This window comes from Gopherus evgoodei, chromosome 2 (assembly GCF_007399415.2).
Source record: "Gopherus evgoodei ecotype Sinaloan lineage chromosome 2, rGopEvg1_v1.p, whole genome shotgun sequence".
Lineage (NCBI taxonomy): Eukaryota > Metazoa > Chordata > Testudines > Testudinidae > Gopherus > Gopherus evgoodei.
Genome location: NC_044323.1, coordinates 10602783 through 10621051, shown reverse-complemented (window position 1 = coordinate 10621051; position 18269 = coordinate 10602783). Strand labels below are relative to the sequence as shown.

Sequence of the window (18269 nt, the reverse complement as noted above, 5' to 3'; positions counted from 1 at the left end):
ACCCTCCCCCCAATCTGTGAAGGATGTGCTCCTCTCACCGTACCTCTATGGTCCATATCTGCAGCCCCGGCTTCCTCTCGATAGCGGGGAGGCCCGTGTCAGTCTCCGTCATTCTGCTGGTTGAACTGAAGGGGAGAAAGACGAAGCGTACAATAACTATCTCGTCTGGTAAAACTCCAAGCCGAGTGGCAGCGAGGCTCCTATAACGTGGATTCACCCATAAGAACAGGATTCAGGGCACACGTTTGCTGGCTTTAGCCATTCGAACAACAGACCGTGGCTCTGATTCCCCATGGCCTTGCACCTTGTGGTGTCATTTCAAATGAGGATAGATCAAATGCTACCCCACATTCTGATTTGGCCCCATGTTACACACACACTTAATAGGGCCAAAGGGTCAGACAAAATGCCAAGCACAACATGAGTCGGGGATCATACCCACAAAAGCACAAGGAGGAGTTTGGAGCAGAACATTGGCTCTGACTTCAAGCCGTTATGCTGCTTACAGCATGTATTGTGCGGCGGGGCAGATGGGAGCTTCTGCTGTGTGCAAAACCCAGCAATCTCCTTCACACCCATTCTGCACTAACTCAACCTTCTTGTGCATGAGTAAAACAAACAGGTGATTCCCAGGCAACAGACAGGGTAACTTTAAAAGCTATAGAACCTGATCTTCAATGGGTGTAACTCGCCATACCTCTATAGAAGCCAATGGCGCTACACCAATTTACAGCCACTGAGGATCTGGCCCAAAGCTTGGACTGTAGATTGGTGAAGCACAGATCCAAAGGGGGGAAATAGCATAGATACCAGTGGGGGCTGTGGTTCTCTTTAGGACAAAAAATAGCTCCAAGTCTTGCAAGCTTATGATTATGTCCATGTATCAAAAGTCTTTCATTCCAGAGGCCCCCCAGTGTATAGACAGATGATTTACTTAATCCACCAGTGACATGCAGCCACCTCTGGGGTATGACCCAACAGCTAATCAACCACTCACAACACTACAGAACAGTTTAAGCAGGAAGCAAACAGGCATACAAGAGCCAGTAGGCACTGCAGGGGGAAGTTAGAATGCAATTTAACCAGGGTACCGGAGCTAATCCCCCACTTATTTCAAGTAATACCTAAGATAGTACATTGTAACAAACCCAGACACCTGGGAGCTTTATTGTTGTCACCATTGTTGTTCAGAACATCTAGGCAGCAGGGGGCAGAGAATGTAGATCCTCCTGCTCTGTAGCACAGGCTACTGCCACCTGAGTTAGAGCAAACTGTGTGGTATCAGTATAAGATCTATGACACACAGATGACCAGTTCTCAGTCTCTCCAGTAGATGGCAGTAGAATGCACATGCACCAGCCAGTTCATTACTGTATTTACAATCTCTGGGACAAATTCTCCCCTCTGTTAAGTTCCTGGGGTTGAACAGAGTAACGCAGGGGACAATGCTGACTCTCTCTTTTCATTCATATGCCAAAGCACTGAGATGGTGTCATTCTCTGACTCCCAAATTGTGTTTGGTTACAACACAGTTAACTATTATATTAGTTTTTTCAAAAAAAATCCCCTGATTGCGTTTTATTCTCTGCCTATCTTCCTGCCGAATGAAAGGCCTGCCTTGACTACTGCCAGCCAGTCCTGCCCCTCGGGTGCTTCCTGGTCTTTTGTTAAGCTGCATGTATTATATATCACAGCACAGAATATTGTTGTTGGATCTGAATTTGGCAGCGCATCAAATGTTTTCCATCATAGGCCACAGAGCTCACAGCAGAACTCAGGTGTTTGGACAATATTCGTTTCTCTTTAGTAAAAGAGTTTGCTCAAAACATGTCAGGCGTCAGCTGAGCCTGGATAATCAGCTTGAACTAACATCCAAAAGCTCAGATGCTTATTAAAAACTATAATCCAAATCTCTGGTTTAAAACAGGGATTCTTAACCGTTACCCCATCAAGATCCTCCCTTCCTAAACCGAGCCCCTCTATGATTTCCAGCTCCCTGCCCCTATTAAGACCAGAGCAGACACAACCCCCTGATCTAGAAACTGTGATGAGATAGCAACTTTACTGAAGATCAACTGTTTTCATGAGATTTCAAGTATATTTCTGCTTGTGGCCAGGCTTGAAATACCATGAAAACAACCTTCTGTCCTGGGGCTTGTCTTCACTAGCAATTGAACATGAGTTGTAGCGTGAGTGTTCCCATTAACTCAACCCCTGTCCAGACACAAAAGCCAGCTGCTCGTGTCTTGGCTATGCCACAAGCAGGACATGTGGAAACATTTATAAAGCTCTAGACATTTGGCTTAGTTGTGAGGATTGAGGGAAGATGCAGGTTGGTTCTTACTGTACCCAAACTGGTTTTGCCCAACGCTAGATGAATGGCAAACTGAGAAGAGACATGAGTAAACGCCATTAGGAAAAAGTATCCCACATAAAACCCTGAGCATCTTCACCTGTTCAAACGGCAAAAGCCAGCCACTAAGAAGGGCTGGTCCCTTTTGCGACAGATACTGCAACCCCAGGCGGTATCTTTGAGGACCATTGTATTGATGTTTTCTGTGTGACTGTCTGCTTTGGCATGCGTAAAGGGGAGGCAAGTAGGGGCAAAGAACTCCTCCAGGGCCGGCCTAGGGCAGAGAGTGCGAGGGGGAGGGGGACAGCCAGTCCCTCCTCCAGCTGCCAGGGGACACAAGATGTCCCTCCAAAAGCGGTGACATTTTGATTCCTGTGAATGGCCCTGATTGTGCGAGGTGGGGTTCAGGGGTGGGGGGAGGATTACCATGGCTCCTATAGCAACAAAAAACAGTAGGGGATGGTGACCCTGGAGATCATAAACAGCTCCTGAGCCATTCCACCCCCTGGGGTGATTTGCATGGGTTTTTCAGCCTAAGAAATAAAGAAAGGGCTTTTGGGGGCATAGAAAGGCTGAGTGTGGGGAGACTCAGGGGCTGCCTTTTCATTCAGCAAACAGACAGGACCTGCTGCCCAAGGAAAGGTCCGCAGCCTTGAAGAAAGGGATGCTGCCTACCAGGCTCCTGCTGTGGAACATGGGCAATTTCTGGTCTGTGGAGTGGGCACGTCAACCCTTTTCGTGCTTTGTTTTCTCCATATGCTGTTTTACCCTGACGAAATAAGCTTTGCTGAGAAAGAGCTGCAGGGTTATTGGTAACGGCTGGCACAGCTTTCATAGTCCTTGGAGAGAAAGCAATGCACAGGGACTTGTCGTGAGGCAGACTGGCTTGCTGGGGACACCACAATGTATGGTAGGGGGCTGTGCAGCCTTAAAACCCCCCAGCAGAGAGGAGTGGGACATGGGTCCTTGCCCAGAGACAGGTGACGACTGGAGGCTCTGACCACACTGGACACTCCTGGCATGGACCATGGAGGAGGGATCCAGGCGCAGCTATCACAGTTTCCTCTCACACATATACAATCCGCACAGCTGGGTGGTTTCTGTGAACACACAGAGAGGAGAAGTGTCCTGTAAAAGCCACAGTGACAGTAGCAATGGCAGGACACAGGCGATACAGGTTGAGGAAATGGACTGTAGTGGAGAAGAGGAGATGGCTACCACAAGCAGATCCAGATTGCAAGGCAGGGGCTGGGAAGTTGAACCACTCCCCCCCTCCCCAGAGCAGCACCAGGACACCCACCAGCCAATAGCAGCTGTCCTTGGTCAACCCCAGCTCTTCTAAGAGGCACAGGGATCATGCAAGCATTGAGGGGCCGGCCGCAAAAGGCAGAAGCAGACGAGAGCAGGCCTCCTCCTGCTCTGCCCACCGAAAGCTTCAGCCACTTGGCGAAAAATTCTGTTTTAGCCTCATTGCTCCACTGCCATTTGGCATAGTGAGCGGCACTCACCACCCCACCTACATATCAACAACTCCTGCAGATCATGGAGAATAAGTAAATTCAACAGAAAATTGCAGAACACTTCTGGGGGTAAGGCCGCAGATCCTGGAAACTTTAATGCTCCCCTGGCCACTGCCATATTGGCCAACACACGGAGGATTGCATGGGCGACCTCCAGAACTAAAAGTCTGAGCGGCTACAGCTTGAGCTAAACAGCCCAAACTCCTTAGCTATGGGCTGTAAAAACTGGTATCCTCTGCCGATCAGCACCAAGGAGAACCTGTAATCCACCCTTCTCAGTAGAGTACACTCCCATCATGCAACACCAGAACCGCAGCGGTACTCCTCGCTGTGTGTGCCAAATTTGGTGCCTCCATTGTGTGGGTGTGCGATTTTACTCCAGGAAGGAACAGATGACTAACATGTCAGGGTCACTCCCAAGAATGGTTAATAAATAACAGTTCAATGGATATGCCAGCAGTCACTTTTTCATTTTGGGATGCATATTACTTGGTAAAAATATATATTCAGTCTCAAATCCTGGCACATTCTCTGGGTTCATGGAACATTGGGAGAATGAAAAACCCAGAAAGGTATCTGGCCTTCATGTCAAACGCCCAAAGAACAGTCTGAATTGACAGCTACTTGGCTTTTCTGTATTTCAACAGCACGCTGACAATAAAAGCCCCAAACGAAATGACTAATATGCTGTTAAGTCTTAGGGAACTATGACAGGGGTGTGCTTTCTGACAGCTAGGATTATAGGTGATATTTGAGTTGGTATTGGATATTCTAGTTTTTGGCTGTTGAACTGCTTACGCCCTGTCTATGCCAGTTGGCCACTTCTCCCCTATCCTACAAACACACATATACGCTATGCACCTGAGCACTCCTATTGAAATCAGAGTCTGCTGAACACACCTGTGCTGATGTCTAGTGAACCAGCCCCAGTCGGCAAGCCCCACCTGCCCTCTAACCACCTTCTTTGTGCCTCGTCTAGTTTTTTGAATGTCCCAGAAGGAGACAAAGCAGCCTGCAGTCCAAATGGAAAATGTTCGGCACAAAGGGCCAGCGATGGGCTTGTCTGCTTTGACTCCTGACTTGAACAGCCATTCTTCCCTGAGGCTATTTTTTTTGCCTGACCCCTTCAAAAAGAAAGCAGATACACAAAATGTAGGATGGTTGACAGGGGTGGGAAAACAGAGGGTACCTATATAATAGACACCTTTGGGGGATCTTATATCTTCTCCCACAAGCAATGCATATACTCACACCAAAGCACATTGAACCTCAGCATACTCCCAAATCACACAGTGATGTGATGATTAAAGCTGGGCAAATAGACATGTATTTTGGGGGGGGGGGGAGGGAGAGAAAGAGAGAAGAGATGCTTTGCAGTATTTGCCAGTACAACATTTGTTTGAATGAAAACTACAGATGATGGTATTTGGGACCCATTTTACTGGCTTCCCGAAAACAATCTTATAGGGACATTTTTGTACGTGAGAATGTTTGAGGGGAAAAAGTCAAAGTTGGAAATGTTCGTACAGATTGACACTAGGATGCTAATGCGGCCATCCTGAGAATCTGGAGGCGATTGGGCGCCATCCTGTCAGAAAGCAGGAAACAAACCACGTGACTTGGGTGAACCCTCCCTCCATTTCCCATTGCACCAATAATGAGTTGTGAATACTTGTAGCAATAGCCCTGGTCAATCTGGAGCCATTCTACAGGCTCAGAGATGTTGGCAGCCACTGTTCAGTAGTTTCAAAGGAGGTAACATGAGCTCTTCTGATGTCAAAGCAGCAGCAGACAAGGCTGGGGTGTGTTCAGAACAGGGATATGTTTTTCTCTAGGCCTCCCTCTGAGGAGATCGGCACTGAGAGCCACTGGCAAGAACACGTTTAAGAATCTGCCTTGTGCAAACTCTGTGTCAACATTTGTACTGGTGTGAGGACTCTCCAGGCCTTTTGCTGGGTGCATTGTTTTCAAATGCACAGAGAGCTGAAGACTGACTTAACCTCTAATAAGGGTAGGGTAGCTACCCCTTTGCGGGCTTCTAATTAAGAGATTATTGATTTAGTAACAGGATACAGATCAGTCCCAGGGGAGCAGCAAACACGGAGATGAATAAAGCTGCCAATTTATCATGAACAAATTTTCCTTCTCTCGATTCCTTCCTACTGTGCTGTAATGGACTGGTTTCTGCCTAAGTCCCCTGACTGAATCTGGAGGCAGAACTACATGGCACATTACAGGCTGGAAGAGTCACCCAAGTTATGCAGCAAGGAACACAACTGGATTCTTTTTAACTCCACTTCCTCCTTTCCTCAGAAGCCGTTCTGGTTAGAATTATTCCCAGCAGGTTCTTATCAGAGCCGCAGCCTGCACAGCCTAGAGGAAAAGACTGTATCCCTTGACCACCTTGGTGAGATTTATTTGTATATAGCGTTGCTGAGCCAAATGGCCAAAGTTTATTGACATCCAGGGTTGAGCCATTAGGGAGTGCAGTGTGTGGGAGGGAGGGAAGGAGAAAGCGCGAACATGAGCAAGTGCGTCCTGCTCACCGTGAATACACTGAGCCTCCTTCAGAAGCTCAAGCACACAGAATCTAGACGAAGCGTTTGGCATCTGGATAGCAGAGCCAAGTCCCTCTAAAACAAGGCATCATGGTCACAGTCAAAATAGAGGGCCTGATTTTTCAGCCCCTGCCAATCTCATGGCCTTCCCCTGGAGCTGCATGCTGTGGCCCCTCTGAAGATCAGGCTGTTGAAAGAGAACAGGTGCAATATTCCCACTAGAAGCAAGGCTGGGAAAAGGATTTTGAGTTACCCGAGCATAACGTCCTACAAGGCTTCTTCAAAAGGAAATGAGCCAAGTAACAAATAAGCGACGGACAAGCTCTTTGCAGGCTGTATAAGATTTAGCTTCATTTCTTTTATGCTGCTGGGATTCTGCATTAAAATTAAATGCCATTTTGCACCACACAGATCTCTGCTCTGGGGTTCCCTCTTCTAAACCATTCAAGGCTCGATTTCAAAAGTGGCTTTTACTTTGGGGCTCCTCGAGGTGGGGGCCCAATTTAGGCAGCTAGGTTTTAGCTGTGGTGTCTAGACAACAAGCACCTCAATGGGTGGCCTGACTGTTAGCAATACCGAGCAACCACAGTGCCGGATTGCTCAGTTCCTCTGCTTATCTGGGTGCCTAAATATCGATCTAGGTAGTTATTGTACCCCCGTGAAAGCAGGTAGGCCTCATCCTCAAGTCTGCTCCCTTGATTTCATACAACGGGCTGCAAGGACTGGGCCCATGCTGTTAGCTTTCAAATAGCAAACAGAGAGATTAATGTTTATTCCAACTCTCGAACTTAGCTCGGAATAAGTTAACCAGCCATTCCAGAGGCGAGGGCTGCCCTTTTCTCGCTGAAGAGCTGGTGCATGGCTGAGGTCACAGGTGAAATGAGCTGGGACACTTGTGTTGAAATTTCCACATGGCTCATGACAGGGGTCCATCTCCGGCCAGGAGTGGCAGTTTTAGTCAGGACTCAGGTGCACGGCTGTGACTGCAGAGGGAAGCTCGCCCTTTGCCTGGTTATCATACCCTTGGATGCAGCATGGTCACACACAAACAGAACGAAAGTAGAAGCACGAATGGTGAGAGATAAGCAGCCACCGACCAACCTGATCCAACTTCCGCTCCTTCTGGTCGCTTTCATGCAGCGCGGGGAGGGATCTAAGCTCTGAGGTCCCCAAAACAGAGCCAGACTTCAAGGTGATCTTCCCTTGGGAAAATATTACCAGCACCCTGCAGAGGCACCGTCAGTGCCAACCACGTGGTCCACATTTATCCTATGGTGTCTGACCATGGTGTAGGGAACATACAGAGGGCTGCTGGCGATGATGTCATCCCTCACCAGTGCACATATCCTATTACTAACTGGGAGCTCTCTGTAAGCCATCAGCAGCATATATCACACTTCTCCGTGCCGTATCCACAGAGGAGTTGAGTTTGCTACAGCTCTCAGCGCATGGATTTAATCCTTTAGCTCAAAGCACAGAGTCTCGTGCCCTTAGCTCTGGGATGCCTGCATGCAACAGGTGGGGACAGTTGTTACACCTGCGTCTCTGCTCTCCTGAAGCCTGGTCCACCAGTGCAGAGCGCTCCACTCGCCTCTGTTACAGCAGCTGAGTTGTTATGGTGGTAGGTGCCAAGCTGGGGTTACAGCAACACCCTTTGCTGATTCAATGGCATGGTTTGCACGAGGCGAGCAAGTGGGTACAGAAGGCCTGGCCCCAACCCCTCCCCTGGTACTAACCAGTGGAATTGAATGAGCACAAGGGGGGTGGAATAAATTAACCCTCACAAAGGGATGGAGTAAGTGATGCTCCACCCAGAGTGAAGGGAGCAGGGAAGGAATGGGTCCTCCCTGAGGCAGTAGCACCTAGGAGCTCCAGTCATGTTGTTCTCATTCGGGGTGGGGAGCAATTTATACTTTGCCTCCTACCCTGGGCTCAGCCTAGCGACCCCGTCAAGCCCATAAAGGATGAGGTGTCTGAAACAGCCTGCCACCAATACAGCTTTACAGGAAATGACCAGTTTGGGCCCATTAACAGCAAGGGGTGATTTGTTTCACCCTGTACCTTGCAGGTCGAGCAGACCCAGTATCCTGTTCAAACACATGACTCTGCCAAAAAGGCTCCTTTTTGTGCATCAGCAGGACTGCGACAGTGCGTGAGGCAGAAAAGGAGCATCTGGTCCAGGAGTACAGGATTAGCCCCACACACCAGTATTATTTCACCATCCACTAGAATGCAGCCACCTCTGGGACTGAACATGGCAGCAGTTCCCCTGAAGACCGCAGCACAATATAAGAATTTAGGAGAGGAAATGAAGATTCATGATGAAAAAGTCAGCCTCCACCAACAGTTACTGCATAGTACACCTCACATTGCCTGGCAAAGACAGAATTTTAATGTTGTACCCATGGTTAAAATAGGATAGATACACTCACAGCTATAGATATATGCCTGTACGTAGGGTGACCAGATGTCCCATTTTTAAAGGGACAGTCCCGCTTTTGGGGACTTTTTCTTATATATGCGCCTATTACTCCCCACTCCCTGTCCCCTTTTATCATAGTTGCTATCTGCTTACTCTACCTGTACATATCTTATTTAAATGCAGATGAAACCTTTACAACGCATATTCCCTACTGGGAGGTAGCTATAGATATCTAATGTCTAACTAACATAGCTCCATAGAATCCAGCTTCTAGGGACGCATGTCTTGTATCATGTCTGGTTGCTTTTGTAAGATCTGTTTTAAACACAAAAGAGCCAGAAGCCTAGACCTCGTGTTCATGACATGCCAGAGGAGCATTTTTAGGTTGGGGGGTTTGAAGCTCTAAACAACACATTCCACAGTAAAGACCGAGGACGGATGGCACTCAAGCATACAATTTAGCATCAAATCTCTTTGAGGAGGGCAGAGAGCAGCAGAGAAGCTTGTTATTACATGATAAAGTGCTGAGCCAGGAGAATGAGAGTGAGCATGGTCTTAGGAGAAAGAAGGGCAAAAAATCCCAGGAAGGGAAGTTGTTTTGAAGGCACTTGGCCTGAATAGTCCCATACGGGCTAGGGAAGCAATCACATTGTTGTGTGCTGGAAACAAGACGTGCCTATGAGCTGTGAAAATCAATGGTATGTGTCTCCCATTTGCCATTAGCCTCATTTCCTGGGAGGGGTTATGGGGACCCCCGGGAGTAGGGGGAGATGTGTTTGTGTGTGAGAGTGTCAGGCATGGATTTCTCTGTGATTGAGGGTGATGGAAGAGCGTGTATGTGAGTGGCGGTACTTGAGTGGGTAGTCGAGTCAGGAAGGGGATGTGAAACCCTGGGGTAAGAGATGCTCTCTAATTAGAATTGGGACCAAACCATGAAGTTTGGATTCCCCAACATGGATCTGAACGTCCCTGAAAGCCGGATTCAATGTTCCAGTTTGGGCTTCATCTCTAATGACAATCCAGAACACTAAGAAGATCACAGCAAACACTGAAGCATGAGGTATACACTGTGCTCGTCTCTTGATGCGCTAACTCCCATAACCTGGGAGTAAGTGTTACCCTCCCGAGAGGGAGGAGTTTGCTGGGGCAAGGTTGCAGTGAAAGCTAGTAGAAAATCTATTAGGAATCTGGATATGATGTAGGGTGACCAGATGTCTCGATTTTATAGGGCCAGTCCCGATATTTGGGGCTTTGTTTTATATAGGCGCCTCTTACCTCCCACCCCCATCCCGATTTTTTAACACTTGCTGTCACCCTAATATGATGCAAATGGGGGAACGCTCTGTGAGGAGATGAATACAGCAAGTTCTGCTGGGAAAATTAATGGATATTGAGAAGCCAGATTTTAGAGGGCTGCAAAATGTAATGGAGCAGTAGGGCTAAATCTATACAACGACAGGTCCCCTGCTATTGTATATGCGGCATAAAGAGAAGGAGCCGAGACACTGCAACCTTCTGGCTTCATTCCTTCCTCCATATGTAATGTTCTGTCTCATCAAGCAATTCCTGAAAGTAGAGTTCTCCAAGGGCTTGTCTACACAGGAACACTCAGAAAAATTAATCCAAATACACTAAAGATGTGAATTTAAAGTGGATTGGTTAAACTGAATTAACTCCCAATGTGGACATTCTTATTCAGGTTTAGCTTCCAAAGTGAATTAAGCTAAAAAAGTATTAACACCACTTTAACTCTGAATTAGAATGTCCACATGGGGATTTAATGCAGATTAACTAATCCACTTTAAATTCACACCTTTAGTGACTTTGGATTAATTTTTCTGAATATCCCCAAGTAGACAAACCCTAAGTTCCTGTAAGTGATTACACAATAGCACCTCATAATGGGAACCTGTTTATTGTAACACCCAATATGGCAGTTTATGACATGGATGCTCCCTAGACTTGGTGAAAGCATTGTCCTCCCACTTTGGTAGCAGATAAGACCGTAATTGTGTCCCTGAACCGTGGTAAAATTTAGGACTATCTACTTCACTGGACAGGAAGCTTTGGAAGTATGGCTTGAAAATGGACACAATCCAGCTCCATTGCACCCAATGGGAGCTGGGCTGGCTAGGCCCCCACCACGCAAGACAGAAACTCCCTCAGGAACCAGCTTCAGTTGAACCAGGCCACCCAACGTGGTTAATGGCACAGCACAGGTGGATGTTTAGGTAGCCACTTTTTCCAGCTGTGGATCCATGGACTGAAAAGTGCTGTGCTAGCAGGTCTGGAGACGGACACCCTCTCTCCACAGCACAGATACCGCATGGGCGATAGCCACGCAAGCTTCTTTTTACCACGGCACCCCTCCTGCCTGGAACACTGCCGCCTTCTCTCCTCAGATGCCTGCCTCAAAGCAAACCCGGTGGTTCTGCCTCAAAGCATGGCAGGAGGCCTCCATTCCCATTTGGGAAGCCTTGGCAACAGTTGCCACGAAGTCCTTCTTAGCAAATAATGTCATGAGACCTACATCACTGCTAGCGGGAGGGAGAGGGGGAAAGGGGGGGGAGGGGGAAAGGCAGCTTGTTTGTGCAAAGTCAAAACAGGCTCACCTGCCTTTGCCGAGTGCCAGCAGCAAGGCATGGAAATACAAGCAATGGTTTTGTGGTCTGGATTGGGCTCTCCGGTACTGCCCATGTTCTTTGAAAGCAAGAAGCATCCACCGTGCAGTGGATCCCAACTGGAAAGGCCTTGTAAAACCCCCAGTGAATGCTAGGAAGGAGGCTGTTCCTAGCAGCAATCTGCTGCCACATCCTTCGCAAGGTCTGAGCCACCTCTAGCTACTCTGTGTAAAGAGAGCATAAAGCTTCATCACTGTGTAGCTCCACTCCCAACAGAGCATGTTTGCTCCAGTTACCGTAGGATTTGTTTGCATCTTTCGCCAGTATATTCCTTAAGGAATGCAAATCTCCCACAGATGCTAATTCACATGGTTTCTCCTTCACATCACAAATTTCACGTCCCTAGGAGACATGCCTAAGGAAAATACCAACAAATATGCTTGAAGCTAAACTCCATTACAAACCAATTTCTCCTTAGTGTAATTTGCCTCTCAAACGAACTGGGAAGTAACAAAGCGCAAACAGATTACATACAGCAAAGCCTTCGCTTGCTTTTAACCAGCAAACTGCCTCATATTCAGACTTTTAGCAGATCTATACTGGTGAGGCCATAAGAATAGTGTTCTGTTGATCTAGACCATTCAGATCTTTTTTTTTTTTTTTTTTCGGTTCTCTGGTGTAACAATGGGACAAAAAATTCTACTTTTAAACAAATTACCACTTAGCAGAAAGTCAAATGAGGGGTGTCAAACATAAGAGTCGATTATGTGTTGCGTGAAAGTAAAAGCAAGTCTGGGGTGATAACCAGGCGAAAAGCCTATTTTTCCTCAGAGCAGAGTTGCTGAGAGGCAGATTTGCCAGATTCTCAGAAATCTGAGGCGAAAGGTGTGTGTGTGCATGAAACTCTCAGTGCAGACCCTTCAGTTGTGTAACTGGAGCTATCCTGACTGACATCCGCTGAGGATCTGGCCCCATTTTTGTTTTAAACACAACTGAGAATACATTGACAGGGCTTTGTTCTGCCACACAGCTGGAGTGCTCACGCATGAAATTAAGAGGATTAAAAAAAAAAAACTTACCTTGCTATAAACTGCGAGGTCTCCTCAAAGTCTCTGCCTTCTCAGCTACACCCACAAGCTGTATTCTCGCCCCTTCGGCAAGCTGGTGTCAGACACTTTTGTTGCTGCTCTGCCACCTCTGTCAGCAGGGGAACTGCAGAAATCGGTAATTTAATACTGTACTTAACTACAGGGAACCTCCTCCTAAGAGATCACACCCATTCCCTTCAATGAGACTTGCTAAGAGACTGACCCAGGAAGCCACACACTTCTACCCAAGATTTTCCAGGGTCATGGTCAGGGCTTAGCAGACACTGGTTTTCTGTAATATCCATGTTACAAATTCAGTGGGCATTAATGATTACAAGCTGTTTTGTTGGTATTTACAGAATGGGTGCAGGACTCTCTTCACTGGTTTATGGAGGCAGTGGAATGTAGTGATGTGTGGATGATGTGGTCACATGACAGAGCATCAGACCATCCAACAAGGCTGACATGCTGTGAAATAAATTTAAATAAAATTTAAATAATGGAAATATACCTATCTCCTAGAACTGGAAGGGACCCTGAGTCATTGAGTCCAGTCCCCTGCCTTCACGAACAGGACCAAGTACTGATTTTTTTCCCCCCAGTTCCCTAAATGGCCCCCTCATGGATTAAACTCACCACCCTGGGTTTAGCAGGCCAATGCTCAAACCACTGAGCTATCCCTCCCCGCTAAATAACTTGCCAAGTCCCATCCTGCTCAATTTCACCATCTCCCAGCCACATCTTGCCAGCCTGTAACTTCTCTCCTCTGTCCCTGGCACAAAAGCAGAGAATTGCTGGAGCTGATGGGCAGAAGCTCTGGCTGGCAACTCACAGGTGGATCATTGAATAATTTAAATTGTAAACGCCTATGTCCAGGGACTGTGCTCGCGCTCACCCATGCAAAGACAAAGGTGCTGCTGGAGGTCAATATTTAATATGATGGAAGGCAGCAGCATCCACTTAGCTTCTCTCTATCTTACTTCCCCATCTGTAAAATGGGAAAAGGGCTGCTCTACCTCTCCAAAGTATTGTGAGAGCCATAGGAGAGCCATACAAGCACCCTGAGGGCACACAGCTCTTAGAGACTGGTAACAAACCTAGGGTCAACCCATTCTACCTGTTACGCTTTCACTGACATGTTCTTTGCAGTATTCCTAGCTGTTTAGAGTAACCCACACCCACCACTATGGGCCAGACCCTCAGCTAGTCTGTATTGGCATGGCAGCAACGGAACTACACCAATCCAGACCATTTGAGGATCTCGCCCGTAGAGGTTTATTTTTAAAGGTCATTTGAAGACTGACATGTTTCAGAGACCATAGCACATAACTTCATAGAAACAGGGCTTTATTTGCTAACCTGACCTCAAATTAATGCAAAGCTCCTTAGTGTCTGACTATTACATCTCATTTTCCATCCTGTAATGGCTCCAATTTGGTTGTGGGGGTTCTATCTTCAGTCCTTACAAAACAAAACCTGTAGAAATCTCCAAGCTGGGCCTTAATAACATGGTTACATTATACTAGTGGTGGGGTACAGGGATGTGGGTAAGGCCTTCTGTCATCACTAGAACGATGAAACTTTAGACATCGGTACACTAATTTTTGGCCACAGTGTAACCTTCCTGTTAACTTTCACATAAAGTAGCACACACAGGTTTTATTTTAAGTGGAACATCGGATATTCATTTCTCAACATAGCCCCACATTTTTAAGTGGGACAATGAAGAAAAGCCTGATCTTGTGGTTGTCTCATAGGGCAGTAGATTTGGGTTCCATTTCTGGCTCTGTGACCTAGGGTAGTTAGGCCCAAATATTTAAATGTGGCCTCTGGTTTTAGGTAGACCAGTTTCTGGGTACCCTGCTTGGCACACACAGGGCAGATCTTCAGGAGTACAGAGCTCCTGTCAGCAATTGGTCAGTGGGCGTGTTACCGAGGCTGAGAGTATTATAGAGGCCGGCATATTAGTTCAACTGATGGAGACTCATACTTTTAGCTCCAGAGGTCACTGGTTCCATCTCTAATGTGTCAGCCAAGACAGTGGCCACAACATGAGTTGGGTCTTGCCCAGGATTTGAGACACCGTGGGGCTTGGGATGAGCATCGCCGGTCCAGCGGAAGAATGTAAACCACTGGTGAACGTGTGTTGTGTCTCCCTCTGTGCCCAGTTCAAAGAAGATGGCTCTGTTACAGCTCCCATACAAAGCCTGCTTTTACTTCACGTTCTAGAGACTTGTGCTTTTCATTATGAAGATCTTCTGTCCTGGCCTGGTGTACTGGTTAGGAACATGCATGCATCTGAAGAAGTGGGTATTCACCCATGAAAGCTCATGCTCCAAAACATTTGTTAGTCTATAAGGTGCCACAGGATTCTTTGCTGCTTTTACAGATCCAGACTAACACGGCTACCCCTCTGATGGTTAGGAACAGTGGCTGTCACAGCCCAACAACTCCAGCTGAAGTCCATGGAAACTGGGGACACTCAGCCTTTAAAAGTCAGCCCGTTAGGGACGAAGGTTGGACACTTTTGAAACTTTGCTCCATTCTCTCTGTGGTAACATGAGGTTGAATTCGCCAATATTTACATGTGCTTAGGGCCAAATCCTACTTATTGACATGGGTGTAAATCAAGAATGTATTTATTGGCTTCAGTGCTCCCATCAATGTTGGGATAAAGCAGACTTTGGCTTTTGAAAACCTAGCTGGAAGTTGCTGTAGAAGTACAAAGTGTTATGGGGTACAGCATGATGGGTGTGCACAAGATTTTCCACCTGGCTGTATGATGGTGTTTAAACTCACACACCTGCCCTGCCCTGCCCCACTCCAGGTGCCAGCTCTGTGTGAGACGTGCGCTGTACACCTGTGATCTGGGTTGAGTTTGATCCAACATGCAACACTGGAGCCTTTGGATTAGCTGTTGAGCTGGCCAGAGGGTAATTCTCCTTAGAACCACCCTCCAAGACCTCCCTTTTCCAGGCTGTCATGGGATAACCTGAGGTTCTTATTTTGAATTGGGTTTACACTGGAGGACACCAGGGTGAAAATCAGATGCGCCATTAAGCTGCATTTCTGGCGCTCACTGGCATACCCAGTGACCCCACAGCCTTGATTTGCTCATCACCAGCGAGAAGTGAATATATGCCATATTCTCCCAATGTGACATGGGTAAACTCCGGCTACTGGCCTTTACCCTCAACCACACTACTGCCTACTTCACTGCAGATCTATTGGAGGGGCTCAGGACCAATCCCACCTTTCTGGATTCTCTGTTACAGGAACAGAAGTGCCCAGGCAGTAGGGATAGATGGGCAAATTGGCTGCAATGGATCTATGCTGATATACACCAACTGAAGGCCTGCTGATTTGTCTGTGCACAAGTCTGTCTACGCAGGCAACCCTAACCTGTCCAGGGATTGGGTCATGGCAGAATAGTACCCTGACTCATGTTATAACATTGTTTACTCTTGGCCACCTAGTTGGGTGCAAGCCTAAAGCATGGTTGTAATACGGCTTAACCATACAGTTTGGTTCCATCCATACAGCCAAGATCAAACTATGTAATAAGGATAGGCAAGTACTGCCTTTAACCACAGGAGATCATGGAGGGCTTAGTACCATACTGTATATATCACTGTTTCCCAATCTTTGTAATGTCCCTTCAGCTCCAGATGAGACTAATGGGCCTGACTTAGAGTGATGCTGAATGGTAACAGCAGGCGCTCAGCACTTTTGAAAACCAGGCCCAGTCTCATCAGATCCAGCTCACAAGGGTGACTCATGCCTGCATCACTTGTACTAAGGATGGAGTTACTGCTCCCCACGGCTCAGCAGAGACCAGCCTGCACTGTGCATGGGCCAGCATGCTCTTCAGCGTTAGAGCTGGTCTGAAAATGTGCTTTCCCCACTGAAAATTTAAACAAAAATAAATTAAAAAAAAGTCTATATTTTCCATGGAAAACATCTGATTTTTTGGTAGACAATTTACACCTGAAATATTCTGATTCTGAAATGTTAACCTGGTGCCTCATTCTCCCTTTCTCTTCAATAGACGGAGTGCCTGAGTTGGACTTCATCTCTTGTAATGCATCATGGTCTGTTCCTTACTGTGAGAGGAGGTACAATGTAGTTGCATCATGAAAGTCTCTGATTGTGGTGTATTATGGGAGATGAAGTCTGATTGGGGCAACTGGCCCACAGAGAATGGGAAAACTGAACTACAGCTCCCATGAGGCATCACGGTGGACTAGCTGAAACAAAGTATTTCAGTGTTTGGCCAAGACATTTCAGTTTTGGGATTCTTTTTTAAATGAAAAATTCAAATTTTTCCACAGAAAGACACTTTTTATGAAAAATGTAATTCAGTCAAACCACCAGTTTTCCATCAAAGAACAGTTTTGATGGCACATTTTGGGCAGCCCTCTGGACAATATTAAGGAGTGGCTTCTGAGAGGAAGCTGCATTGATGGAAGAGGAGTGTTTTAGGGCCAAATCCTGAGCTTCTTCGTCAGTTCATACTCAGTCCTTTCTGAGCCAAAACTCCCATGAAGACAAATCCCAAGACAGCCAAGTAAGGAATGAGCCCCTAATGTCTGTCTGTATCAGTGGTAATTAGCCCAAGTACTGACCTGGGGACTGGGCCCTGCTGCCTTCAAGGTGTGTTTTGCTGGAGTAAGGAATTGGCCCACTGAGCATAGGGATAATTACTTTGCTTTTTAGCAATGTGTGTACATAGACCAACTTGTCAGGTGGAAACCTTCTTTAGTCTGCAGAAGAGAAGAAAGAGGGGGGATTTGATAGCTGCTTTCAGCTACCTGAAAGGGGGTTCCAAAGAGGATGGATCTAGACTGTTCTTGGTGGTACCTGTCAAGGGTGAAAGTAACTCAAAGGACTTACCAGTACTCTGGAGTCCTTAGGAGGGGGAGGGGCCTCTACTGGAAGAGGTTGGGCCTTTAAATACCCAGGTGCTATAAATCAGGATTTAAAGAGCCCAGGTCTGGGGCTGTGGTAGCAGCAGCTGGGAGCCCCGGGCCCTTTAAATCACCCCCAGCTTTAACCCCCACTTTAAATCACTACCAGCTACAGAGGTGGCTAGGAGCCCCGAGGGTGATTTAAAGGGCCCAGGGCTCCAGCTGCTACTACTGCAGTGAGCCCTGGGCACTTTAAATCACTCTAGTGGAGCTTTAAAGGGCCTGGGGCACCGCTGCCATAGTACCCCTAGACAGGGCTGCCCGGTGGGGGGCAAGTGGGGCAATTTGCCCCGGGCCCTGCAGGGCCCCCCCATGAGAATATAGTAATCTATAGTATCACAACTTTTTTTTTTTTTTTTTTTACGGAAGGGGCCCCTGAAATTGCTTTGCCCCAGGCCTCCTGAATCCTCTGGGCACCCCTGCCCCCAGAGGGTAGCAGCAGTGGGAGCCCTGAGTCCTTTAAATCACCACCCAAGCCCGACTGCTGGAGCCCCGGGGTAGCAACGGCAGCCAGGGGCTTGGGCAGTCTTTTAAAGGGCCTAGGGCTCCGGCTGCTGCTACCACCCCGGGCCCTTTAAATCACCCCCAGACCCCTGCTGCCGGAGCCCTGGGGTAGCGGCGACGTGGCTCCAGCAGCAAGTTAAAGGGCCTGGGGGTTGAAGCGGTGGCCGAGCCCCTGGCCCTTTAAATTGCCATCGGAACCCCACCACTGTTACCCCAGGGCTGTGGCAGCAGGGGTC

At 47.5% G+C, this 18269-nt stretch overlaps 1 protein-coding gene across 1 annotated transcript in view; it reads right to left on the bottom strand.

Moving 5' to 3' along the window:
* VILL (villin like) overlaps positions 1 to 12672 on the bottom strand; it is a 59307-nt gene extending 46635 nt beyond the window's left edge. The window contains exons 1-2 of the mRNA XM_030549980.1: positions 12554 to 12672; positions 44 to 125 (exon numbers count right to left, since the gene is read on the bottom strand). Coding sequence (XP_030405840.1) covers positions 44 to 112 — 69 coding nt within the window. The 5' untranslated portion in view covers positions 113 to 125; positions 12554 to 12672. The remainder of the gene's footprint in view (positions 1 to 43; positions 126 to 12553) is intronic.
* Between the last annotated feature and the right edge of the window lie 5597 nt (positions 12673 to 18269).